Source organism: Hyla sarda, chromosome 2, assembly GCF_029499605.1.
Source record: "Hyla sarda isolate aHylSar1 chromosome 2, aHylSar1.hap1, whole genome shotgun sequence".
NCBI lineage: Eukaryota > Metazoa > Chordata > Amphibia > Anura > Hylidae > Hyla > Hyla sarda.
The window spans coordinates 165,243,010-165,270,447 of NC_079190.1; the positions used below are offsets into that span (position 1 = coordinate 165,243,010).

Consider the following 27,438-nt stretch of genomic DNA (forward strand, 5'->3'; position numbering starts at 1 on the left):
AAATGCTCACTGCACCCCTTATTAAATTCCATGAGGGGTGTAGTTTCCAAAATGGGGTCACATGTGGGGGGGGGGTCCACTGTTCTGGCACCATAGGGGCTTCCTAATTGGGACATGCCCCCCAAAAACCCTTTCAGAAAAACTCACTCTCCAAAATCCCACTGTCGCTCCTTCCCTTCTGAGCCCTCTACTGCGCCCGCCGAACACTTTACATACGCATATGAGGTATTTCCTTACTCGAGAGAAATTGGGTTACAAATTTTAGGGTGATTTCTCTCCTTTTACCCCTTGTAAAAATTCAAAAATTGGGTCTACAAGAAAATGCGAGTGTAAAAAATGAAGATTTAGAATTTTCTCCTTCACTTTGCTGCTATTCCTGTGAAACACCTAAAGGGTTAAAACACTTACTGAATGTCATTTTGAATACTTTGGGGGGTGCAGTTTTTATAATGGGGTAATTTATGGGGTATTTCTAATATGAAGACCCTTAAAATCCACTTCCAACCTGAACTGGGCCCAGAAAAATTACGATTTTGAAAATCTTGAGAAAAATTGGAAAATTGCTGCGGAACTTTGAAGCCCTCTGGTGTCTTCCAAAAGTAAAAACTTGTCAAATCTTTTATGCAAACACAAAGTAGACATATTGTATATGTGAATCAATATGTAATTTATTTGGAATATCCATTTTCCTTTCAAGCAGAGACTTTCAAAGTTAGAAAAATGCTAAATTTTCAAAATTTTCATGAAATTTTTAGATTTTTTTTACCAAGAAAGGATACAAATATCAGTGAAATTTTACCAATAACATAAAGTAGAATATGTCACGAAAAAACAATCTCGGAATCAGAATGATAAGTAAAAGCATTCCAAAGTTATTAATGTTTAAAGTGACAGTGGTCAGATTTTCAAAAAATGCCCAGGTCATGAAGGTGAAAATGGGCTGGGTCATGAAGGGGTTAAGGGGTTAATGAAGTGAATCGCGCAGATATTTGCATTCCTTGCGTATCAAATTTTTCCTGAAATTCTTAACGAATTTGAATTCGTCATATTCGATTCCCTCATCCCTAGTAAAAACAACTGGGATTAAACATGTGAGATTTTTAGAACTCGTAACTGCTTGCTGGAGAAATAAGGTGAGTTCAGATCGGGCTGCCAAAGGCTTTCTACCCGAATGCCTTTGCTGCTGGAGCCCTTCGACTTTAGCTACTTCTCCCAGAACTTTATGCAAATAGATATAAATTTTTTGACAATATCACAACTTTACCTACATACATAGTATCTCTGTCACTGTACGTGTTTATCTAGGCGTTAGGTTAGCTACAGTCCTAACTAACAATGACACTTGACTATTTTAGATACATGAATGATATGTACACTGTTACGCCGAGCGCTCCGGGTCCCTGCTCCTCCCCGGAGCACTCGCGGCGTTCTCCTCTCTGCAGCGCCCCGGTCAGACCCGCTGACCGGGAGTGCTGCACTGACATTCACGATGAGGATGCGATTCACATAGCGGGACGCGCCCGCTCGCGAATCGCATCCCAAGCCACTTAGCTCTCTAGGGCGCGCGCACGCCAGCTCTCTAAGATTTAAAGGGCCAGTGCACCAATGATTGGTGCCTGGCCCAATCAGTCTAATTAGCCTCCACCTGCTCCCTGCTCATATAACCTCACTTCCCCTTCACTGCTTTGCCGGATCTTGTTGCCTTGTGCCAGAGAAAGCGTTTAGTGTATGTCCCAAGCCTGTGTTCCAGACCTTCTGCTGTTGCCCCTGACTACGACCCTTGCTGCCTGCCCTGACCTTCTTCTACGTCCGACCTTGCTCTTGCCTTGTCCTTTTGTACCGCGCCTGTCTCAACAGTCAGAGTGGTTGAGCCGTTACCGGTGGATACCACCTGGTTGCTACCGCCGCAGCAAGACCATCCCACTTTGCGGCGGGCTCTGGTGAATACCAGTAGCAACTTAGAACCGGCCCACCGGTACGGTCCCCGCCAATCCCTCTCTGACACAGAGGATCCACCTCCAGCCAGCTGAATCATAACACTAGATCCGGCCATGGATCCCGCTGAGGTGCTGCTGCCAAGTCTCGCTGACCTACCCTTGCCCAACAAGGACAGCAGCTGTCGCAGTTGACTGCCATGCTACAGCAACTTCTGCCACTGCTACAGCAGCAACCATCTCCTCCGCCAGCTCCTGCACCTCCTCCGCAGCGAGTGCCCGCTCCTAGCCTCCGCTTGTCCCTGCCGGACAAATTTGATGGGGACTCTAGACTCTGCCGTGGTTTCCTGTCTCAATGTTCCCTACATATGGAGATGTTGTCGGACCAATTTCCTACAGAACGGTCTAAGGTGGCTTTCGTAGTTAGTCTTCTGTCTGGAAAGGCCTTGTCTTGGGCCACACCGCTCTGGGACCGCAATGATCCTGCCACAGCCACAGTCCAGTCCTTCTTCGCTGAAGTCCGTAGTGTCTTCGAGGAGCCAGCCCGGGCCTCCTCTGCCGGGACTGCTCTGCTGAACCTAGTCCAAGGAACTTCTTCCATAGGCGAATACGCCATCCAGTTTCCTACCCTTGCTTCTGAGCTAGCCTGGAACAATGAGGCCCTCTGCGCGACCTTCAAGAAAGGCTTATCCAGCAACATCAAAGATGTACTGGCCACACGAGAAATTCCAGCTAACCTGTCTGAACTTATCCTTTTGGCCACCCGCATCGACAAGCGTTTTTCTGAAAGACACCAGGAGCTCCGCCAGGAAAAGGACCTTGATCTCTGGGCACCTCTCTCCCAGTATCCTTTGCAATCTACCCCTGTGCCTCCCGCCGAGGAGGCTATGCAAGTGGATCGGTCTCGCCTGACCCATGAAGAGAGGACTCGCCGCAGAGATAAAAATGTATGTCTGTACTGCGCTAGTACCAAACATTTCTTGGTGGACTGCCCTATTCGTCCTCCGCGTCTGGGAAACGCACGAACGCACCCTGTTAAAATGGGAGTGGCATCCCTTGGTGTGAATAATTCTTCTTCTCCACGTCTCACTGTGCCCGTGCGGATTGCTCCTTCTGCCAACTCCTCCTTCTCAGCTGTGGCCTTCTTGGACTCTGGTTCTGCTGGAAATTTTATTCTGGCCTCTTTGGTTAATAGGTTCTGCATCCCGGTGACCCATCTCGTCAAGCCGCTCTACATTTCTTCAGTCAACGGAGTAAAATTGGACTGCACTGTGCGGTACCGCACAGAACCCCCACTTATGAGCATTGGACTACATCACGAGAAAATTGAATTTTTTGTTCTGCCCAACTGCACCTCTGAAGTCCTCCTCGGTCTGCCATGGCTCCAGCGTCATTCTCCCACCCTTGACTGGACCACCGGGGAAATCAAGAATTGGGGTCCTGCTTGTCACAAACGATGCCTCACATCTGCTCCTCATAGCCCCCTTCCTGGTAACACTCTGCCCCGTGACAAGCTTCACCCTCTGCCCCCCCTCCCCATTCCCACTTCTTCTGGATTACCTGCCGCTGATGTAGCTACCCAGAACTTCTTTTTTTTCCGGAAGGAGACTCTAGAGTCGTCCCATATGTTCTCGTCTCATTTGAAGGGACAAGGAGACAAAAAGAGGGGGAGACCTAAGGGGGGGGGGGTACTGTTACGCCGAGCGCTCCGGGTCCCTGCTCCTCCCCGGAGCGCTCGCGGCGTTCTCCTCTCTGAAGCGCACCGGTCAGACCCGCTGACCGGGAGCGCTGCACTGACATTCACAATGGGGATGCGATTCGCATAGAGGGACGCGCCCGCTCTCGAATCGCATCCCGAGCCACTTGCCCGTCCCGGTCCCCGGCTGTCACGTTCTGGTGCGCGCGGCTCCGCTCTCTAGGGCGCGCGCGCGCCAGCTCTCTGAGATTTAAAGGGCCAGTGCACCAATGATTGGTGCCTGGCCCAATCAGTCTAATTAGCCTCCACCTGCTCCCTGCTCATATAACCTCACTTTCCCTTCACTGCTTTGCCGGATCTTGTTGCCTTGTGCCAGAGAAAGCGTTTAGTGTATGTCCCAAGCCTGTGTTCCAGACCTTCTGCTGTTGCCCCTGACTACGACCCTTGCTGCCTGCCCTGACCTTCTGCTACGTCCGACCTTGCTCTTGCTTTGTCCTTTTGTACCGCGCCTGTCTCAGCAGTCAGAGAGGTTGAGCCATTACCGGTGGATATGACCTGGTTGCTACCGCCGCAGCAAGACCATCCCGCTTTGCGGCGGGCTCTGGTGAATACCAGTAGCAACTTAGAACCGGCCCACCGGTACGGTCCACGCCAATCCCTCTCTGACACAGAGGATCCACCTCCAGCCAGCCGAAACATAACATACACTTCCGACTTAACTGTACACAAAATGATATTGGACATATTATTTCTGTTCTGAATAAACATCACTATGATATAAATATGAATAACTTTTGTACAAAGGTACTACTATTCTCTGCACCTGGCTGGTAACTGTAGGGCAGTGAGGCAGTGGTTACGTTTCACCTGACAGAGTCAGGATACCTTCTATACAATTTCCCTAAATAAAAGTGACATTAAACGCTTCAGACATTTTTATATAAACATGTTATATACACTTTATTACAATGTGCCTTAAGCAATACAATCAGACAACAGTGACAATATTTGCATTACTTGTGCAAGAAGGAATAAACAATATATGTATAACTCTGATAATATTTTTCATAGTACCGCTCCACAGTTCTGGTACACTTTGAGTACTCAGTAAAGGATAACGGCTATAAGCCGGGCACATGATCTTACGCAAAATGGTTGCAAAGGGTTCTTGGTTAGTCCACCAGGCACTTTTCTTGAACGTTGCAGGAACCTGAAAACAACAATTCTTCACAAAACAAAGTTAGTCTCCTGACTGAATAGCAATGACATTACACACATTCTTCAGCCTGGGAATTTTCCGTCCCAGCCTACTTCCTAGGCTGGGACATATAACTGGGACCACGGGACTGTGCCCCCTCCAATGGACTGACTCAGGTGTTCCAATTTACCCTGGTCAGGGTAGATTCAGTGATGGTGGGGCTGATGGTAACCACCATTTGGACTGCAGCAGCTTGCGTCACTGGGGGAATAGACATTGGTGCCTGTTGGGCCAGCCAAACCTCCTCCTCAGCAGGAGTTGGCCAAGGCACTTAAGTTGGTGCCTGCTAGCTTGGCCAAACCTCCTCAGCAACAGGAGAAGGCCTGGGCACATCCGCAGACAACTTGGGTAGATACTTCGAAGCCATGACAGGCGCCTCGGGCAAGTAGATAGTCTCTGTACAAGACTCTTTAAATTTAGGAGATAGCAATCCGAAGGGATCTGCGTCCCAATCATCCAAGGGAAAATATGCAAAGGGAATCTGCATGGGGTTCTTCGGATTGGTCACCGCTGCCGCCCACTCGCCTCTCACGCTTTGAACAGGAGTGTATTCAACAATCTCCCCGCTCTCAAGAGAATGCCATGGTGTGGGGAGATAGTCCCTTTTAACTGCACGTCGATTTACCAGAATGGTCCCACTATGACTACAATCCATGAGGGTGCCAAACCCCCACACTTTTTCAAACTTCACAACTGTGGTTCTGCGCTGTTCCAGGGGTGGCTCTCCCTCTCGCGGATGGTCCAACATTCTGATGTACAGGGCCTCAAGGGTTTTGGTGTCTTGCTGCTGCGCTTGTCGCACCTCATATGTAGCAACTTCTGACAATACTCCTTCCTTCATTGTGCCCTCATCTCCTCCACAATTTTGGCTACCTTGGCTTCTTGCTTAGCCCTCTCAGACTGCACCGCTGGAACTGGGAGATGGGGCTTCCCTGGCAGGGGAAGAAGGTGCTCTCACGTATAGTGAATCAATCCGGGCTTATCGCCAAATAGCCACCGGGGCAACGATGGGGACTGGGGGCATACTGCAGACTTCTGGACCTGGGGGGTGGGGGGGGTTGACTCTGGGCTGGGGGTAGAAGGAGGGGTAGAGAAAGTGGACTTAGCCGGGGTACTCACTTCTTCTGACTCCTCGGTAGGGATCTCCACCCAGGATCCCCAGGTCCGGTGGTGAAGGGACAGCCTCAACGGCGATGCTCCTCTGGAAGATGCCGGTGTACCTTCTGCTGGGGTTGTTGGCCAGTCTACATCATCTTCGAGCAGTGGGACTTTGAGGTAGGCCTCTTCGGCCCCGATGGAGATAATTTGTAAACGATCTGCCAGCTCCTGAAATATGTGAGCCACGGCAACTTTCCAGGCCTCCGACGCCATCTTGGGACTCTCCAACCTCGTGCGTGCCTGTTCTGCCATGTTGCTCCACTCACAGACTTCCAGCAAACTGGGGGCGGCCCAGCGGCACTGCTTCATTTATGCAGGACTTCGGGAAAATGGCTGCTGGCCGGAAGTGCGTCAGTGGTGCAGCGCTGACTTCTGCTCCCCCGGCAACAAGGGGCGGATCTTTACAGTTCCATTTTGAATTTGATACAACATGGTTTCCACGCCCAGGGGCGGGATGCTGACCAGCGGGGGACATTTTTGCGCACTTCTCTGGCATATCCATAACCCTTTCATGTACAGGCAATAATTTGTGATGTAGCATAACTTCGGACCAGATTTTACACATGGTAGGCAGAGTACTTGGACAATCCACAATGGCAGATAACCGTCTTTTCTTCACCTCCCCCTCTATTTCACAAGCGCCTCGGATTAAACAGTACTGATAAAGTCCCATACACTTTCTGGCGCAATTTTTGTCGCACACTCGTGTGTTTTACACTGGATACAGTTCAGACTGGGGGGGATACTTGTTGCATAAAGCGCACACCTATATCCTGTTTGTGATGCCAAAAGTTGTAGTGAGGGTGTGATGATGCAGGGCAGATGGAATTACCCTAGGGGCAGATGGCATCAACCCATTGTGTTTTGTGACGCCAGGGCGTGGTTTAACCGCTTCACCACCCAAAGGTAGGCAGCTGGATCCTGGGCTAGGCACAGGGGCAAATAATGACTCAGATGCCAAGCTACAGAACAACGGCAGCTTTACTGAGTCAGACAGGTGTAACAGTCTATACAGCTTGACTAGGCCCACGGAGGTGACCAGTGACTTCAGAGCCCTCAGGGCTTGCTGGGACTTATGGTGCCTGTTGGGCCAGCCAAACCTCCTCCTCAGCAGGAGTTGGCCAAGGCACTTAAGTTGGTGCCTGCTAGCTTGGCCAAACCTCCTCAGCAACAGGAGAAGGCCTGGGCACATCCGCAGACAACTTGGGTAGATACTTCGAAGCCATGACAGGCGCCTCGGGCAAGTAGATAGTCTCTGTACAAGACTCTTTAAATTTAGGAGATAGCAATCCGAAGGGATCTGCGTCCCAATCATCCAAGGGAAAATATGCAAAGGGAATCTGCATGGGGTTCTTCGGATTGGTCACCGCTGCCGCCCACTCGCCTCTCATGCTTTGAACAGGAGTGTATTCAACAATCTCCCCGCTCTCAAGAGAATGCCATGGTGTGGGGAGATAGTCCCTTTTAACTGCACGTCGATTTACCAGAATGGTCCCACTATGACTACAATCCATGAGGGTGCCAAACCCCCACACTTTTTCAAACTTCACAACTGTGGTTCTGCGCTGTTCCAGGGGTGGCTCTCCCTCTCGCGGATGGTCCAACATTCTGATGTACAGGGCCTCAAGGGTTTTGGTGTCTTGCTGCTGCGCTTGTCGCACCTCATATGTAGCAACTTCTGACAATACTCCTTCCTTCATTGTGCCCTCATCTCCTCCACAATTTTGGCTACCTTGGCTTCTTGCTTAGCCCTCTCAGACTGCACCGCTGGAACTGGGAGATGGGGCTTCCCTGGCAGGGGAAGAAGGTGCTCTCACGTATAGTGAATCAATCCGGGCTTATCGCCAAATAGCCACCGGGGCAACGATGGGGACTGGGGGCATACTGCAGACTTCTGGACCTGGGGGGGGGGGGGGGGGGGGGGGGGTTGACTCTGGGCTGGGGGTAGAAGGAGGGGTAGAGAAAGTGGACTCAGCCGGGGTACTCACTTCTTCTGACTCCTCGGTAGGGATCTCCACCCAGGATCCCCAGGTCCGGTGGTGAAGGGACAGCCTCAACGGCGATGCTCCTCTGGAAGATGCCGGTGTACCTTCTGCTGGGGTTGTTGGCCAGTCTACATCATCTTCGAGCAGTGGGACTTTGAGGTAGGCCTCTTCGGCCCCGAGGGGCGGGATGCTGACCAGCGGCGGACATTTTTGCGCACTTCTCTGGCATATCCATAACCCTTTCATGTACAGGCAATAATTTGTGATGTAGCATAACTTCGGACCAGATTTTACACATGGTAGGCAGAGTACTTGGACAATCCACAATGGCAGATAACCGTCTTTTCTTCACCTCCCCCTCTATTTCACAAGCGCCTCGGATTAAACAGTACTGATAAAGTCCCATACACTTTCTGGCGCAATTTTTGTCGCACACTCGTGTGTTTTACACTGGATACAGTTCAGACTGGGGGGGATACTTGTTGCATAAAGCGCACACCTATATCCTGTTTGTGATGCCAAAAGTTGTAGTGAGGGTGTGATGATGCAGGGCAGATGGAATTACCCTAGGGGCAGATGGCATCAACCCATTGTGTTTTGTGACGCCAGGGCGTGGTTTAACCGCTTCACCACCCAAAGGTAGGCAGCTGGATCCTGGGCTAGGCACAGGGGCAAATAATGACTCAGATGCCAAGCTACAGAACAACGGCAGCTTTACTGAGTCAGACAGGTGTAACAGTCTATACAGCTTGACTAGGCCCACGGAGGTGACCAGTGACTTCAGAGCCCTCAGGGCTTGCTGGGACTTATGGTGGACTTGAACAATATGATGCAGAACCACGCTGACTTGATTGACTGACTTGACTGGGACTGACTATGACTGACTTAACCCCTTTTGTAGCTTACCAGGCTTTGACTTGGACCTGGGGGGTAGTGGACTTGTGGATCCGTGGCTGCGTGGTAGACTTTGGGCCTCCTCTGGACTCCAGATACACTCCTAGGGCTTAACCTCCCTGCAACTCAGCTAAGCAGGAAAAGAGCACAAGAGACTGAGCTAGCTCCACCCAGGGCTTATATGGGGGAGACATGGTCACTGGTACCTTTCATTGGTTATAACACATAGCAACATTACTTAAAGGCATAACACATTTTATGTACAATACACTGGATAACATAGGCACTTAAAGGGGTACCACCGTGCTGACAACTTATCCCCTATCTAAAGGATAGGGGATAAGTTGCCTGATCGCACGGGGTCCCGCCGCTGGGGACCCCCGCGATCTTGCACGCAGCACCTCGCTCTCATCAGACCCTGGAGCGAACATCGCTCCGGGTCTGATGACTGCCGATCACAGGGCCACAGTATCGTGACGTCAGGGCTCCGCCCCATGTGACGTCACACTCCGCCCCCTCAATGTAAGTCTATGGCAGGGGGCGAGACAGCTGTCGCGCCCCTGACATAGACTTGCATTGAGGGGGCGGAGTGTGACGTCACAGGGGGTGGAGCTGTGATGTCACAATCACAGGCCCCGTCATCAGACCTGGAGCGGTTGTTCGTCTCCGGGACCTGATGAGAGTGGGGTGTTGCGTGCGAGATCGCGGGGGTCCCCAGCGGCGGGACCCCGAGCGATCAGGCAACTTATCCCTATCCTTTAGATAGGGGATAAGTTGTCAGCACGGTAGTGCCCCTTTAAGGGAATATACATAGGGTGCAGGTGAAGGGGGGCCCAGGGGTCACTGGATGGAGTCTGCCTGACAAGGCAGCAAGGGTACAGGGGTGCAAATCCTGTACTGGGCCACCACGTCTGTATAATGACTCAACTTGCTACTGACTAAAGGGTTAAGTTTTCTGGTATTTGGCTGAAGAATCATGTGCAGCTATGGTGATGCCTGGTCCTATCAGGGGGCGTAGACTTAGAGCCTATCAGAGTCTGACTGTTAACCCTTTATTTCCTGACCTGTTTCTCTGACGTCCGTACAGTGTTGTCTATTGTTTTGGACAAGTTATGCCCCTGCACTTACTGAGAACAGGGACTGCTGTCCAGTTGAGGATCCGTTGTTAAGGGCAGAGAAAGTGGCTATGGGTGAGCTCAGGGCTGTTCATATCTCTGCCAAATAAATGAAAGTCTGGGTGGCAAACTCTACTGAAACTAAATGTAGCTGAAACATGTCATTGTGTTCGCTACCAGAGAAGATCGCCTGTGAGACACTGAATGTCACTGTGCATTCTGTCTGTGTCCCATCATTACTGTTTTCACCTGTAAGTTTTAAGACAATGATGGCTGAAAGAAATCTCACCCATGCTTAAACTGACAGCATTTTAAGCCTCCATAATATGTTATAAGACCCATGGTTGGGATGTAACTTGCAGCCGTAATACAAGCGCAAAAATGCATTTGAAACTAGCCTTATACCTATACCTTTAGATGCCCATACACATTAAGTAAATATTGGCCAAACTCAGATTTTGGCAGGACTAAAGCACATAGGGGTCTGCTGACTTTGCCCCTGGTGACAAATGTTGGTGGAAAGAAGGTTCGAGCATGGTGTCACCATCCTTGCTGCTTTTAGCTAGAGGCACTGGTAGTTTACCACTGTCCAGCAGCAGTAACTCAAATGGCTAAGGGGGAGATTTATCAAACCCTGTCCAGAGGAAAAGTTGCTGAATTGCCGATAGCAACCAATCAGATCGCGTCTTTTATTATTCAGAGGCCTTTATAAAAAATGAAACAAGCGATCTGATTGGTTGCTATGGGCAATTTAGCAACTTTTCCTGTGGACAGGTTTTGATCCCCTAAATCTTTTGAGGCATTACCTAACAGGTCAACCACTGGCTCATCATTTGATCTTTATGGGAGCCTCGCAACCATTACCGGATGGCAGATGTTGGCTATCAACATGCGGTATCTTTTTGTTTTCACTTTTTTCCCTCTGTCAACTCATATGTTCTTAATTCCATCGCAGGGCAAGGGGGCTGCACCACATAAACTGTAGTCTGTGTAATAAACCTCTGGAATGCAACATGTTACAACTGTTAAAAAGGATATAGGATTATTTACCACAAATATAATCTGTTTGCAATAAATAAATGGAAATAATGACTGATTTAAATATTAGATAGATAGATCGATCGAGTTATGAGAAAATTCTATAAATTCTTTGAATTCTATGGTTTTATGTATCTGGTCCCTAGAAGGTCATAAAAATTAGGTAAACACACCCCCAGCTGAACAACCACAGCAAATTCCACTGTGTTATCTAACATAAAATGAAGACAAGATGGAAAATCCATGTGTGGAAAACTAAGTACACCCTATGGAGGAGATTCATCAAAACTTGTGCTGAGGAAAAGTTGACCAGTTGTCCATAGCAGTCAATCAGATTGCTTATCTCCCCATGAACCAGGAGGCTGTAAAACACCTTTTAGCAGCAATAACTTGAAGTAAGGGTATGGGTACGCCCTGGCTCCCTGGTACTTAACCCCTTAAGGACCTACGGTTTTTCCATTTTTGCATTTTTGTTTTTTCCTCCTTACCTTTACAAAATCATAACTTTAAATGTTGCACCTAAAAATCCATATGATGGCTTATTTTTTGTGCCATTAATTCTACTTTGTAATGACGTCAGTCATTTTACCCAAAAATCTACAGAAAAATTGAAAAAAAAATCATTGTGAGACAAAATTGGAAAAAAAAATGCCATTTTGTAACTTTTGGGGTCTTCTGTTTCTACACAGTAAATTTTTCGGTAAAAATGACACCTTCTCTTTATTCTGTAGGTCCATACGATTAAAATGATACCCTATTCATATAGGTTTGATTTTGTCGTACTTCTGGAAAAAATCATAACTACAAGCAGGAAAATGTATACGTTTAAAATTGTCATCTTCTGACCCCTATAACTTTTTTATTTTTCCGTGTATGAGGCGGTATGAGGGCTCATTTGTTTGCGCCGTGATCTGAAGTTTTTAGCGGTACCATATTTGTATTGATCGGACTTTTTGATCGCTTTCTATTCATTTTTTCATGATATAAAAAGTGACCAAAAAGACACTATTTTGGACTTTGGAATTATTTTGCGCATACGCCATTGACCGTGCGGTTTAATTAATGATATATTTTTATAATTCGTACATTTCCGCACGCCGTGATACCACATATGTTTATTTTTATTTACACTGTGTTTTTTTTTTAATGGGAAAAGGGGGGTGATTCAAACTTTTATTAAAGAAGGTGTTAAATGACCTTTATTCACTTTTTTTTGCAGTGTTATAGCTCTCATAGGGACCTATAACACTGCACACACTGATCTATTACATTGATCACTGGTTTCTCATAAGAAACCACTGATCGATGATTCTGCCGCTTGACTGCTCATGCCTTGATCTGAGGCACTGAGCATTCATTCGGCGATCGGACAGCATGGAGGCAGGTAGGGACCCTCCGGCTGTCATGTAAGCTGTTCGGGATGCCGGATTTCGCCGCGGCGATCCCAAACAGCTCCCTAAGCTAACCGGCATTGTTTTACTTTCACTTTAGACGCGGCGTTCAACATTGAACGCTGCGTCTAAAGGGTTAATAGCGCGCAGCACCGCGATCAGTGCTGTGCGCTATTAGCCCCAGTCTCGGCCGTTGTTAGAGGCTGGGCCCGACCCGCTATGACGGGAACGGAGCGGACTCATGACGTATCGGTGCGTCATGGATCCCTAAGGGGTTAAGGACCCAGGGTGTACCTGTACGCCTGTGGGAATTTCTGTCCCCGCCACGCGCCAGGCGGGGATCGGACCGGGTGACTGCTGGAACTATATATGTATGTAATGCAAAATTGCCATATAATTAATTATGAAAAATTATAAATAATGTCATGTAATGATATACAGGATTAAAAAATTAAAATAATATATTATAATAATTTATATGAAATAGTGAATAAATAATTACATAAATATTCTCATAGGTGCAAAAAATAAGTTCCTCAGAATTTATATGAATATAATAGTCATATTATTATTAAAAAGAAATGTATATATAATGTTGCATACAAAAATAGACTATATATATGAAGATTAGTATGCATGCATAAAAGGGTATTCCGGTGGAAAACTTTTTTTTTTAAATCAACTGGTGCCAGAAAGTTAAACATGAAACAGATTTGTAAATTACTTCTATAAAACAATCTTAATCCTTTCACTACTTATTAGCTGCTGAATACTACAGAGGAAATTATTTTCTTTTTGGAACACAGTGTTCTCTGCTGACATCATGACCACAGTGCTCTCTGCTGACAACTCTGTCCATTTTAGGAACTGTCCAGAGCAGCATATGTTTGCTATGGGGATTTTCTCCTACTCTGGACAGTTCTTAAAATGGACAGAGGTGTTAGCAGAGAGCACTGTGGTCATGATGTCAGCAGAGAGCTCTGTGTTCTTAAAAGAAAAGAATTTCCTCTGTAGTATTCAGCAGCTAACAAGTACTGGAAGGATTAAGATTTTTTAATAGAAGTAATTTACAAATCTGTTTAACTTTCTGGCACCAGTTGATTTAAAAAAAAAAAAAAAAAAAACGTCTTCCACCGGAGTACCCCTTTAAAGGGTAGCTCCCACCATCATGTTTTTTTTTCTGTCCCTGCCTATTGCCCTTCTATCCCTAACACCCTCCCTGCCTTTATTTTTTTTACTATTTTAAAAATGGCATTTAGTTTGCCTGGTAGTGTGCTCACTACCAGGCAGACTTCCCCAGCAGGCAACACGTCACTGATGCCTGCTGGGGGCCAACTTCCGCCCTTAGTTCTCCTAACAGGGTGCCTCCAGCTGTTTCCCCACTACAACTCCCAACATGCCCTGACATCTACTGGCTGTCAGGGCATTCTGGGAGTTGTAGTGGGGAAACAACTGGAGGCACACCGTGATGGCCGCACATCCCGCTCCCCGATGGGCAGACCGCAAACCCCCCCCCCCCGGCCCCGTCGCGCCGCTCATCTCCCTCCCCACCCTCCCCCCCTTAGTTCACCTACTCAGTGTCCCTCCAGCTGTTTCCCCACTACAACTCCCAGCTTGCCCTGACATCTATTGGCTGTCAGGGCATGCTGGGAGTTGTAGTGGGGAAACAACTGGAGGCACACCGTGATGGCCCATCCCGCTCCTGCCGCGCAGCCCGCAACCCCCCTGGCCCCGCTGCGCCGCACAACCCACTACCTCCCCTCCCCTCCCCCTGCAAAAACATTCAGTAACAGACACAACATAGATAATCTTACCTGTCGCCGGGGCCTGCCAGGGAGCCTGCGCGCGTCCTCTTCATTAAAAGCGCTCGCTCCCGCCTGTCTGATTGACAGGCGGGAGCGAGCACCGCAGTGAATGAATTCCGACTAGTTGCCAGGCTTCGACGAGTCGAAATTCATTAGTGACGTCACTGCCCAATGCATTCGGCCACTAGGAGGGCGACCCCTAGAGGCCGAATTTAAAAGTGATTTTAAACTGTTTTAAAATCACTTTTTAAATTAAAGTATATTAGAGATATGTTGTAGTACTTAAGTACTACAATATATCAATTTTTTTATTTCATGACAGTGCCCATTTAAGTGAAATAATGTCAGTGAGGGTGACATAATTAAAAAATGATGCAATGATGTGTGAAGACAAAAATGATGTATACAGAACTGAATGTGACAAGGCCCAATAAAGTAATAAATGTGATAGTGTAGCAAAAAACAGTGATAGCAGCAAAAACAATTGGAAACACATGGCAGACATCCCAAATCGACATCCAGAGGTCCATTCTCCATACAAGATCCCAGTCCCAGGTACCCTAAATGTAGAAGGAAAGGGGACAACACAAATAAGCAAATGATAACACCCATGAACCACCCAATAAACCGCTCCAGAATTACCCCTAAATAAAACAACAGTAAAAAATAGAAGAGTTATAAACACAATGCCAAAGAAATAAGAAGAATACGGAGGGTGGATAAAAACTACAGAAAGCACGATGTTCTCATTGAGCCCAAGAGAAGTTGTTTTGAGAGTGAAGATCCACTTACATTCTTTTCTTGTCAGAAGCTTTTGAACATCACCACCCCGGATACCCAGATGCATAAGATCTATGCCTCTGAAGTGCAGCAGATTCCAATCACCATTGTGCTCCACTCTGAAATGTCGAGGGACAGGTTTTAATTTGTGTATGCCACTCACATCCATCAAATCTACTTTCATTGCAGCTTTATTATCCCTTAGATGTTCTTGGATCCTTACCCTTAGCTGCCTAGTGGTCATCCCAACATAGATCAGTCCACATGGACATGTTGCATAGTATACCACAGCCGATCTTTTGCAATTGATGTGATGTACAATCTTAAACTGTTTTTCTCCACTTGAATCTACGAATGTATCTGTTCTTATTATCTGGTTGCAAATTGAACAGTCCCCACATGTCACTGATCCCCACTTGGAGCCTTCTGATGAAAAGATGTAAGTCGATCATGGGTAAACATTGTGGCTCTTCACCAAAATATCCTTCAATGATTTGCAACGTCTGGCTGTAACCTGAGGTTGTGAAGGCAAAATTTTACGAAGGTCAGGGTCATGCAATAAAATAGGCCAAAACTTTTTTAATGAGCCCATCATATCCTGCCATCTGCAATGGTAGTCTGTTATCATTCTAATACCTGTGGATTCTCTTGTCTTTGTCCTAAAATGTAATAATTTTTAGCGTTGTTGTTTCTTCGCTCGCATATAACCACCACATATGTCTCTCGGTGTATAGCCTCTTTGTAAAAACCGCTGTTGTAAGTAAAACGACTGTTTTTCTAATTCGCTTTCTTCATCGCAAATTCTTCTTGCTCTTGCTGGGAGTTTAGCAACAGCTGGAGGCACCCTGTTTGGGAATCACTGGCGTAGAATACCCCTATGTCCACCCCTATGCAATCCCTAATTTAGTCCTCAAATGTGCATGGCGCTCTCTCACTTCGGAGCCCTGTCGTATTTTAAGAAAACAGTTTAGGGCCACATATGGGGTATTTCCGTACTCGGGAGAAATTGCACTAAAATTTTTCAGGGGCTTTTTCTCCTTTTACCCCTTATGAAAAGGAAAAGTTGGGGTCTACACCAGCCTGTTTAAATGTTTACACTAACATGCTGGTTTTGCCACATACTTTTAATTTTCGCAAGCGGTAAAAGGAAGAAAAGACCCCCAAAATTTGTAACGCAATTTCTCCTGAGTATGGAAATACCCCATATGTGGGTGTAAAATGCTCTGCGGACGCACAACAAGGCTCAGGAGTGAGAGCGCACTGTGTACATTTGAGGCCTAAATTGGTGATTTGCACAGGGGTGGCTGATTTTACAGCGGTTCTGACATAAACGCAAAAAAATACCCACATGTGACCCCATTTTTGAAACCACACCCCTCACAGAACGTAACAAGGGGTATAGTGAGCCTTAACACCCCACAGGTGTTTGACGAATTTTCATTAAAGTTGGATGGGAAAATGAAAAAAAAAAAATTTTTTCACTAAAATGCTGGTGTTACCCTAAATCTTTCATTTTCACAAAGGAAAATAGCAAAACAGTCCCCCAAAATTTGTGACCCCATTTCTTCCTAGTAAGAACGTACCCCATATGTGAATGCAAATTGCGGGCGAACTACAATGCTCAGAAGAGAAGGAGTGCCATTGGGCTTTTGAAGAGAAAATTTGTCCAGAATTGAAGGCCACTTGTGTTTACAATGCCCCAATAGTGCCAGAACAATGGACCCCCCCCCCCCACATGTGACCCCATTTTGGAACTACACCCCTCACAGAATGTAATAAGGGGTACAGTGAGCATTTACGCCCCACAGGTGTCTGACAGATTTTTGGAACAGTGGTCTGTGAAAATGAAAAATTACATTTTTCATTTGCACAGCCCACTGTTCCAAAGATCTGTCAAATGCCAGTGTGGTGTAAATAGTCATCATCTTTATTAAATTCTGTGAGGGGTGTAGTTTCCAAAATGGCATCACGTGTGGGGGGTCCACTGTTTTGGCACAATGGGGGGCTGTGTAAACGCACATGGCCCCTGACTTCCATTCCAAACAAATTCTCTCTCCAAAAGCTCAATGCCGCTCCTCCTCTTCTGAGCAGTGTAGTGCACCAGCAGAGCACTTGACGTCCACACATGGAGTATTTCTATACTCAGAAGAAATGGGGTTACAAATTTTGGGGGTCATTTTCTCCTATTGCCGCTTGTAAAAATGTTAAATTTGGGGGAAAAACAGCATTTTAGTGAAAATTTTTTTTTTTCATTTACACATCCAACTTTAACAAAAAGTCGTCAAACACCTGTAAAGTGTTAAGGCTCACTGTACCCCTCGTTACATTCCTTGAGGGGTGTAGTTTCCAAAATAGTATGCCATGTGGGGGGGTTTCTGCTGTTCTGGCACCATAGGGGCTTCCTAAATGCGACATGCCCCCCAAAAACCATTTCAGTAAAAGTCACTCTCCAAAATCCCATTGTTGCTCCTTCCCTTCTAAGCCCTCTACTGCGCCCGCCGAACACTTGGGTTACAAATTTTGGGGGGCTTTTTCTCCTATTGCCCCTTGTAAAAATTCAAAAACTGGGTCTACAAGAACATGCGAGTGTAAAAAATAAAGATTTTAAATTTTCTCCTTCCCTTTGCTGCTATTCCTGTGAAACGCCTAAAGGGTTAACACACTTACTGAATGTCATTTTGAATACTTTGAGGGTGCAGTTTTTATAATGGGGTCATTTGTGGGGTATTTCTAATATAAAGGCCCTTCAAATACACTTCAAAACTAAACTGGTCCCTGAAAAATTCAGATCTTGAAAATTTTGTGAAAAATTGGAAAATTGCTGCTGAACTTTGAAGCCCTTTGATGTCTTCCAAAAGTAAAAACATGTCAGCTTTATGATGCAAACATAAAGTAGACATATTGTATATGGGAATCAATATATAATTTATTTGGAATATTCATTTTCCTTATAAGCAGAGAGCTTCAAAGTTAGAAAAATGCAAATTTTTAAATTTTTTCATCAAATTTTGGAATTTTCCACCAAGAAATGATGCACGTATCGACAAAATTTTACCACTAACAAAGTAGAATATGTCACGAGAAAACTTCCTTAGAATCAGAATGAAAATTGAAAGCATTAATGCTGACAGTGGTCAGATGTGCAAAAAAACACTCTAGTCCTTAAGGTGAAAATGGGCTTGGTCCTTAAGGGGTTAAAGGGGTACTCCAGCGGAAAATAATAATAATAATTATTTTTTTTTCCAAAATATTATTGTTCGGAAGTGAATGTTCCGAACGCTGTTTTAGAGCTGCGGAGGTAGGCCACACCCCTTGTGACGTCATGGTCATGCCCCCTCAATGCAAGTCTATGGGAGGGGGCGTGACTGCCATCACGCCCCCTCCCATTGACCTGCATTGAGGGGGCATGACCATGACGTCACAAGGGACATGGCCGACAACAGCGTTCGGAACATTCACTTCCGAACGCTGGCCAGTGGAGTACCCCTTTAAAGGGGTACTCTGCTGCTCAGTCCTCTGTCACGCCCCCTCCCATAGAGTTGCATTGAGGGGGCAGGGCGTGACATCATGAGGTGGCGGGGCTATGACATCACAAGTTCCTGCCGTCGGCTCCAGCGTCCGGAACAATTTGTTCCAAATGCTGAGCATAGGAGTACCCCTTTAACAAATAGTAGGGCAGACATAAGTAAAGCTTATTGCTCATGTGCTTCACAGTCGTATTTCTACCATCTTTCAGCTCCCATATAGCATGCAGGGATTTATATCTTAAAAGGATACTTTAGCATTTCACTTTTTCTCCCTATCCAAAGGACTGGGAATAATTGTCTGATCACCGGGGGTCTGACCTCTGCAACCTCCTGCGATCTTCCACATGGCACTCCGTTTCTTCTTGTGCATGCTCCCACCATTCATCTCAATAGGAGCTCCAGAGTAACACAAGTATAGCGCATGTGTATCACCGGCAGTCCTATAGAGAAGCATGGAGGGGGGTGCAGGAGAATGCGGAGTGTTGCAGCGGTCAGACCCCCAGCGATCAGACACTTATAAGAAATAAGACTCCAGAGTACCCCTTTAAGGCAAGTTCAACTGAGATTGACAGTTTGATTTGTATGGCATATAAATAGATAAAATACTGTACCCAAGGCAAATACTTTTTAAGGTTTGGGGCACATGTGGCGTATTTTTCTGTTGCATATTTTCCTACCCATTGAAGTCAATGGGTAGCAAAATATTCAGCTGAGTTTGCTTCCCATTGACTTCAATGGGTAGGAAAACACACAACAAAATATGACAGCATGAGAACCTAGCCAGACATGGTGCCCGTGGGTGCACTCCTAACCCGTCTCCCCGTACTGTAGCCGGCACGGGCAGCACCACAGCTCATGTGTCGGGCTGCAGTCGCACCCTCCCAGCCGGCGGACACTCACCCTGCAGCGTTCCTGCCTCCTCTGCTCTCTCCCACTGCCGGCATGCGCGTACCTGCTTCCTAGGGCGTGCGCGCGCCGGCTCTCTGAAATTTAAAGGGCCAGCGCACCGCTAATTGGTTTCTATCGGGCGCTGACCCTATAAGATTTCCTCACTTCCCCTTGACCTCTGCCGAATATTTGTGCCCTGTTGTCTTAGAAAAAGCATTTCCAAGTAGTTTCTGCCTTGCTGTGTACTAGTACCTCTTGCTTTGTTTCCTGACCATAGTACCTTGCCGCCAGCCCTGACCTATCTGCCAGTCCTTGTCTCGCAATCTGCGTCATGATTCTGTACCATGCCTTATCTTGGCCGCCTCTGTGGGCAAGTTGCACCATCGGTCGCGACCTGGGAGGTCGCCTGCCGCAGCAAGTTCGTCCCGCTTTGGGGCGGGCTCTGGTGAAGACCAGCGGCTCCTTAGACTCTGCTCCCTGGTGCGACTTTCATCATCTCCCACAGTGGTGCAGCGGATCCACTAATTCTGCTGTTACAGAGCTATTGTGTGTATATAACTTGTCGTTTTGTATTATACAGAGGTATATATAACTGCTAAACAATTGTTATGGGGAGAAGGAGCAATCATGCTGATGGGCCCCATTAGCACAGGCATCAGAGTTTAAAGCCTCAGGCAGCCTGATCCGCAGTAAAGCAGTTGTAAAGTTCAAGGAACTCACATAGTAAATTGTTTGGTTTCATCCTGGTTGAGTACCCCTTTTTGCACATGAGCATGTAAGGACATTGCATGAAATGCCACATGTACTCTTTCCTCGTTACCAGCCCTGTGCAGGAAATTTATCAAATGTCCCAGGAACTGTTTAACCTGGTTTTGTGGTGGCCTATTACAGAAGTGGCCTTTCTGTACCCTGTTTGGTCCTTTCAGGTGGACTCAGTCCCAGTCCCCTGGCCCCCACGCTCCTCAGAACTCTCGTCACCCTTCTATTACCTAAAGAGTTAATGTATTACATTCATGTGTTTGTACCTTTATGTCCTGTTGTTAAGCTATATAACTAGGGAAGGTGTCAGTGACCAGGTGACTTGTGGGTGACCTATAGGACCCCTCCAAATTGCTCCCATATATACAAGGGAGGAGTCAGCTTAGTTTCAGTTTAGTCTGTTCTCTGCTGAGCTACAGTACAGTCAGATTTGAGAGTGTCTGGTGTCCTGAGGGAGACAAAGGCCTAGTCACGCAGCCATGCTTCCATCACCAAGTGCCCCTTCAGGTGAATGTCAAAACCTGGTAAGCAACCACAGGGGAGAAGTCTAGTCAGCAATAGTCAAGTCTGTCAAGTCTAAAGTCAGCGTGGGAATACACAATTCAGTCCAAGTCCACTACAAGTCCCAGCAAGCACTCAAAACTCCTAAAGGCACTGGTCATCTCCTTGGGCCTAACTGAGCTATAGAGACTATCGCCCAGATTTATCAAATGGTGTGAGAGAAAAAGTGGAGTGATTTACCCACAGCAACCAATCACAGCTCAGGTCTCTCTTTACCAGAGCTAGTTAGCTGAGCTGTGATTGCTTACTGTGGGAGAATCATTCAATTTTTTCTCTCAGTTTGATAAATCTGGGCCTATAACATCTGTCTACCTCAATATAGCTGCCGTTGTTCCGTAACCTTGCATTGGAGTGACTATTTGCCCCGTGCCTGGCCCAGAAACCAGTGGCAATACCTCGGGTGGTGTAGAGGATAACCGCGCCCTGGCGTCACGAACACCAGGGGTTAATGCCATCTGCCACTAGGGTTAATAACATCTGCCCTACCATCACACCCCTTACCACATTACCACTGTACCTGCCTGGGCAGCCCTCTCTGTTTGTGTATGCAGCTGATGTTCTATCTCGTCGGTGGGTCTGGGGCCTCCCGCGATCTCTGGGCTAACACAGCGGTGTTCTGAACATGGAAGCTTGGGGCTTCCATGCTCGTGACCTCACGTCACACCCCACTCCATTCATGTCTATGAGAGGGGGAGTGATGGCGGAAATTTTGACACCAACAAACCTAAAATCTAAAACCTAAACTATATTATGTCTTCATTTTTTTTTGTGTTATTAATAGTCTTTTAGGGATGGATTTAGACAGGTTTATTTTGTGTTCAAATGCATAACAGTACCTGTCATGCATTTGAAAACAAAATGAACCTGTCTGAATCCGGCCCTAAAAGACTTAATAAAAAAGAAAAAAAAGAAATTGATGACATAATATAGTTTAGGTTTTAGGATGTTCTGCAGCAGTATAAAATCTGCTGCAGAACATCCGCACGTGTGAACAGCAGATTTTATACTGTGGTTTTTCTGCTGATGATTTTCTAACGGTGAGTGAATGATAAAATTTGCAGCAGATAAGCAGAAGCAAAAAATTGTAGACTGTACTTATTGTATATATAACAGTAAGCGCTATATGGGACATATAAGAGACACAACGTGATTTAACATAAGTGTGTACCTGTATAGCAGAGTGCCGTGATATAGCAATGAAGAAGTTCACAGGAACGGCATGTAGATTCTAAATAGGGACTGTGAATATGACATGAAAAGTGCCATAACATAAAATTTGTGCCTTATAGATTCTGAATGTACAGGGTGGGCCATTTCTATGGATACACCTTAATAAAATAGGAATGGTTGGTGATATTAACTTCCTGTTTATGGCACATTAGTATATGTGAGGGGGGAACTTTTCAACATGGGTGGTGACCATGGCGGCCATTTTGAAGTTGGCCATTTTGAATCCAACTTTAGTTTTTTCAATAGGAAGAGGGTCATGTGACACATCAAACTTATTGGGAATTTCACAAGAAAAACAATGATGTGCTTGGTTTTAACGTAACTTTATTCTTTCATGAGTTATTTACAAGTTTCTGACCACTTATAAAATGTGTTCAATGTGCTGCCCATTGTGTTGGATTGTCAATGCAACCCTCTTCTCCCACTCTTCACACACTGATAGCAACACAGCAGGAGAAATGCTAGCACAGGCTTCCAGTATCCGTATACACTGCTATATACTACTATATACACCGCAGGAGAAATGCTAGCACATGCTTCCAGTATCCGTAGTTTCAGGTGCTGCACATCTTGTATCTTCACAGCATAGACAATTGCCTTCAGATGACCCCAAAGATAAAAGTCTAAGGGGGTCAGATCGGGAGACCTTGGGGGCCATTCAACTGGCCCACGACGACCAGTCCACTTTCCAGGAAACTGTTCATCTAGGAATGCTCGGACCTGACACCCATAATGTGGTGGTGCACCATCTTGCTGGAAAAACTCAGGGAACGTGCCAGCTTCAGTGCATAAAAGGGAAACACATCATCATGTAGCAATTTCGCATATCCAGTGGCCTTGATGTTTCCATTGATGAAGAATGGCCCCACTATCTTTGTACCCCATATACCACACCATACCATCCATTTTTGTGTTCTCACAGTCTTGGAGGGATCTATCCAATGTGGGTTAGTGTCAGACCAATAGCGGTGGTTTTGTTTGTTAACTTCACCATTCACATAAAAGTTTGCCTCATCACTGAACAAAATCTTCTGCGTAAACTGAGGGTCCTGTTCCAATTTTTGTTTTGCCCATTCTGCGGCACCTGAAACTATGGATACTGGAAGCCTGTGCTAGCATTTCTCCTGCGGTGTTGCTATCAGTGTGTGAAGAGTGGGAGAAGAGGGTTGCATTGACAATCCAACACAATGGGCAGCACATTGAACACATTTTATAAGTGGTCAGAAACTTGTAAATAACTTATGAAAGAATAAAGTTACGTTAAAACCAAGCACATCATTGTTTTTCTTGTGAAATTCCCAATAAGATTGATGTGTCACATGACCCTCTTCCTATTGAAAAAACAAAAGTTGGATTCCAAATGGCCGACTTCAAAATGGCCGCCATGGTCACCACCCATCTTAAAAAGTCCCCCCCCCCCTCACATATACTAATGTGCCACAAACAGGAAGTTAATATCACCAACCTTTCCCATTTTATTAAGGTGTATCCATATAAATGGCCCACCCTGTATATATGGATAACAAACTGTAGAGGCACTATGTACCTGTCTATAATGTCAGTTATTGTACAATTAGTTGATTAAAATACAGAACCCAGGCGGGGAGATTACTGAGAAAAACGAAATCTTATTTGTTATATATGCCGCTGTAGCCAATGTTTATTCTGACGTCCCTTTCTAGGAATAATTTTGTTTTTTCGTGCGTTTTATATGCGATAGTTTTTCAGATGCTGCTGGGTCCAAACGGAAGTCTGTATGCGATGTCCTGAGAGGTGACGGGAGAACGCCCCGGCCGGCGGCATCTTAACCGTGACTTCCTTGGTTTGCGGTTAGTCTGATGATGTTTGACTCCGAGTAGGGACGTCACTACGGTGGTTGTAGAGGTCCACAAGTCTTTCCAATGCGTTTCGGAAACAAAGAAGCGATTTTCTTCGTTGGGGACGACATTATAGACAGGTACATAGTGCCTCTTTAACTGTATACAGTTATTTATCTATATATACATTCAGTATCTATAAAGCCACGCATTTTATATTACGGCACTTTTTATGTCTTATTCACAGTCCCTATTTAGAATCTACATACTGTTCCTGTGAACTTCTTCATTGCTATATCACGGCACTCTGCTATACAACTATGTTAAATCACGTTGTGTCTCTTATAAGTCCCATATAGCGCTCACTCTTAGGGTGGGTTCACACTACGTTTTCTCCCATACGGGAGCGCATACGGCAGGAGGGAGCTAAAACCTCGCGCTCCCGTATGTCACCGTATGCGCTCCCGTATGCCATTCATTTCAATGAGCCGGCCGGAGTGAAACGTTCGGTCCGGTCGGTTCATTTTTGCGCCGTATGCGCTTTTACAACCGGACCTAAAACTGTGGTCAACCACGGTTTGAGGTCCGGTCGTAAAAGCGCATACGGCGCAAAAATGAGCCGACCGGAGAAAACGTAGTGTGGGAGAAAACGTATGGGAGAAAACGTAGTGTGAACCCAGACTTATATACACAATAAGTACAGTCTACCATTTTGTATGAGTTAGGGGAATTCATACTTTCAGTACAGCAGCTTGGTTGGGCATATCCATAGTTACCACATCCATTCTTCTAGCCCTATTCTCACATTATATATTTAGTTTAGAAGCAAGAAATCCGCAGCAATTGTGAACGTACGTTGGACAGCATGTTGTTTTACGCTATACTCATACTCCCTGATCCTCCACCTTAGAATGGCCTTGACATACAATAGTTTCAACATACAATGTTCTTTCCTGGACCATTGTAACTTGAAACCAGACTCAACATACAATGCTATGGAATCTGCGAAACGTGTCAATGGCTGGAAGAACCGACCAATCAGCATGGACATTCACTGGTAAAACCCCTGTATTCCTAAAGTGAATGCACTGACTGGCTGACTGGTAGCGCCCCCTACAGTACAGGGAGGTATTACATGTTCTGTACTAGGGATCGACAGATATAATTTTTTTAGGGTCGATTCCGATAATCTGTGGAGGTTAGGGGCAATAGCCGATAACTTATACCGATATTCCGGTATAAGATATCGGCTATTTATCCCCCCCCCCCCCCCCCCCACGACACATCAATGATTTAAAGCGGGCGCTTTAAATCAATGAACTGCTGCGGCTTTTGCGGTGCCATAGGCCGCCGCCGCCACCCGCTTCTCTCCCCCTGCCTGTCTTGGGGTCCTACTGAGTCCTATCACCGCCACCGCGACCGCCCTCCCACCGCGCCCATTGCCTCCCCCATCCCCGGTTTTATAATTACCTGTTCCCGGGGTCCACGCTACATCTGGCTCCGGTGGCGTCCTCCTGAGCTGTCACTGTGCTCACTGACGGTGACGGCGCATTGAGGACGTCACTCGTCATTGCGCAACGCACAGCGTAACACAGAAAGCCGCAGGAGCCAGAAGTAGCGTGGACCCCGGCACCTGGGAACAGGTAATTATAAAATCGGGGATGGGGGAGGCAATGGGGCCGGTGCGGTGGGGGGTGCGACGCTGTGGGTGTTGCGGCGCGGTGGGGGCAGTGCGGGGGCGGGGTATTATCGGCAAGGTAATTGCCAACACTGATAACGACCAAAATCGTGAATATCGGCCGATAATATCGGGCCACACCGATAATCGGTTCGATCCCTATTCTGTACTACTTTTAACCTGTGCCACGGTTAGCTGCTCCTTTGGACACCAGTTGAGGGCGGCTCCATTATACTTTTTTGGGACATTGCGTGTACTGAAGAAGCTCCTGTACTCTACATAGACCAGTGTTTTTCCAACAAGGGTGCCTCCAGCTGTTGCAAAACTACAACTTCCAGCATGCCCGGACAGCCTTTGGCTGTCCGGGCATGCTGGTAGTTGTAGTTTTGCAACAGCTGGAGCCACCCTGGTTGGGAAACACTGAAATAGACAGTGATTTACAGCTCCCAGCAGATCTTTATTACTTTTATATGTAAGGACTTGCTTTATCTATATTAGTTATCTACTTATTTTTCTTTAATCCTCACTTTTTCCTATTTTGGATGACATTTTGGTGGCTTCAAAACCAATTACCAGGTTTCCATAGAGTTCTGATCTCAACATACAATGGTCTCAACATACAATGGCCGTCCTGGAACCAATTAATATAGTAACATGAGGGACCACTGTAATAGTGATAATCAGAGAATGTTCTGTGGTTTCTCTCGGAATCCATAGCTATGTATTGTCCCGGACATAACAGTGTATCTGTGTAATGGAGGCTGTCATTTCTGTGCCCGCATCCTTCTACCCGAGGAGCCGCCGTCTGAGGTAATGTCTGGGATCACTCCCACGGCTTGTCTATCATGGCGGGCGGTCACAGCGCCTGTGCAGAGCGGGATGTCCCCCGGCAGCGGTAGCACCCGCCGGAGCCCCGGTCCCCCCTGTCCCTCCCCTACTGTTTGGCGCACAGTGGTGACTTCCCACTCTATTGGCAGCTCCAGCCCCGTCCACAGCCCCCGCTCCTGCTCATGTCTGGCGGCCGCTGAGTGTTGTCAATGTTCTGGCAGCTCCTGGTAGTAGCCGCTATAGCAGCCCCCGGGTCCTACGCCCAAAGCCCCCCCTCTGTGAGTGCGGAGCTCAGCCGGGTATGGGGGCCGGGGCTGCGGGGAGAGGCTGCGCTGCCTGCCCGCTACTTCTACATCCAGACAGCGGACACCCAGGGGAACAAGTGAGTATACACAAGGGTGCGAGTGACTACACAACTATATACAAGGGTGGGAGTGACTACACAACTATATACAAGGGTGCGAGTGACTACACAACTATATACAAGGGTGCGAGTGACTTCACAACTAGATACAAGGGTGCGAGTGACTACACAACTATATACAAGGGTACGAGTGACTACACAACTATATACAGGGGTGCGAGTGACTACACAACTATACACAAGGGTGCGAGTGACTACACAACTATATACAAGGGTGCGATTGACTACACAACTATATACAAGAGTGCGAGTGACTACACAACTATATACAAGGGTGCGAGTGACTTCACAACTATATACAAGGGTGCGAGTGACTACACAACTAGATACAAGGGTGCGAGTGACTACACAACTATATACAAGGGTGGGAGTGACTACACAACTATATACAAGGGTGGGAGTGACTACACAACTATACACAAGGGTGCGAGTGACTTCACAACTATATACAAGGGTGGGAGTGACTACACAACTATATACAAGGGTGCGAGTGACTTCACAACTATATACAAGGGTGCGAGTGACTACACAACTATATACAAGGGTGCGAGTGACTTCACAACTAGACACAAGGGTGCGAGTGACTACACAACTAGATACAAGGGTGCGAGTGACTACACAACTATATACAAGGGTGCGAGTGACTTCACAACTAGATACAAGGGTGCGAGT

General features: G+C 46.6%; 2 protein-coding genes and 1 long non-coding RNA gene across 8 annotated transcripts in view; 1 reads left to right on the forward strand and 2 right to left on the reverse strand.

Annotated features, from left to right (window-relative positions):
- The window catches only part of LOC130355506 (uncharacterized), a 289,775-nt gene that overhangs the window by 99,014 nt on the left and 163,323 nt on the right, over positions 1-27,438 (reverse strand). The window lies entirely within an intron of this gene.
- The window catches only part of BIVM (basic, immunoglobulin-like variable motif containing), a 189,061-nt gene that overhangs the window by 99,014 nt on the left and 62,609 nt on the right, over positions 1-27,438 (reverse strand). The gene's annotated exons all lie outside the window — the stretch shown is intronic.
- Positions 23,906-27,438, forward strand: part of POGLUT2 (protein O-glucosyltransferase 2) — an 86,664-nt gene continuing 83,131 nt past the window's right edge. Inside the window, exon 1 of one of the 5 annotated variants that reach the window (XM_056555709.1) lies at positions 23,906-23,976. In XM_056555709.1, the coding sequence (XP_056411684.1) occupies positions 23,921-23,976 (56 nt within the window). In that variant the 5' untranslated portion in view covers positions 23,906-23,920. Of the gene's footprint in view, positions 23,977-26,079; positions 26,325-26,367; positions 26,725-27,438 lie in introns of those variants that run through there. The other 4 variants (XM_056555710.1, XM_056555711.1, XM_056555708.1 and 1 more) reach the window with 4 other exon arrangements.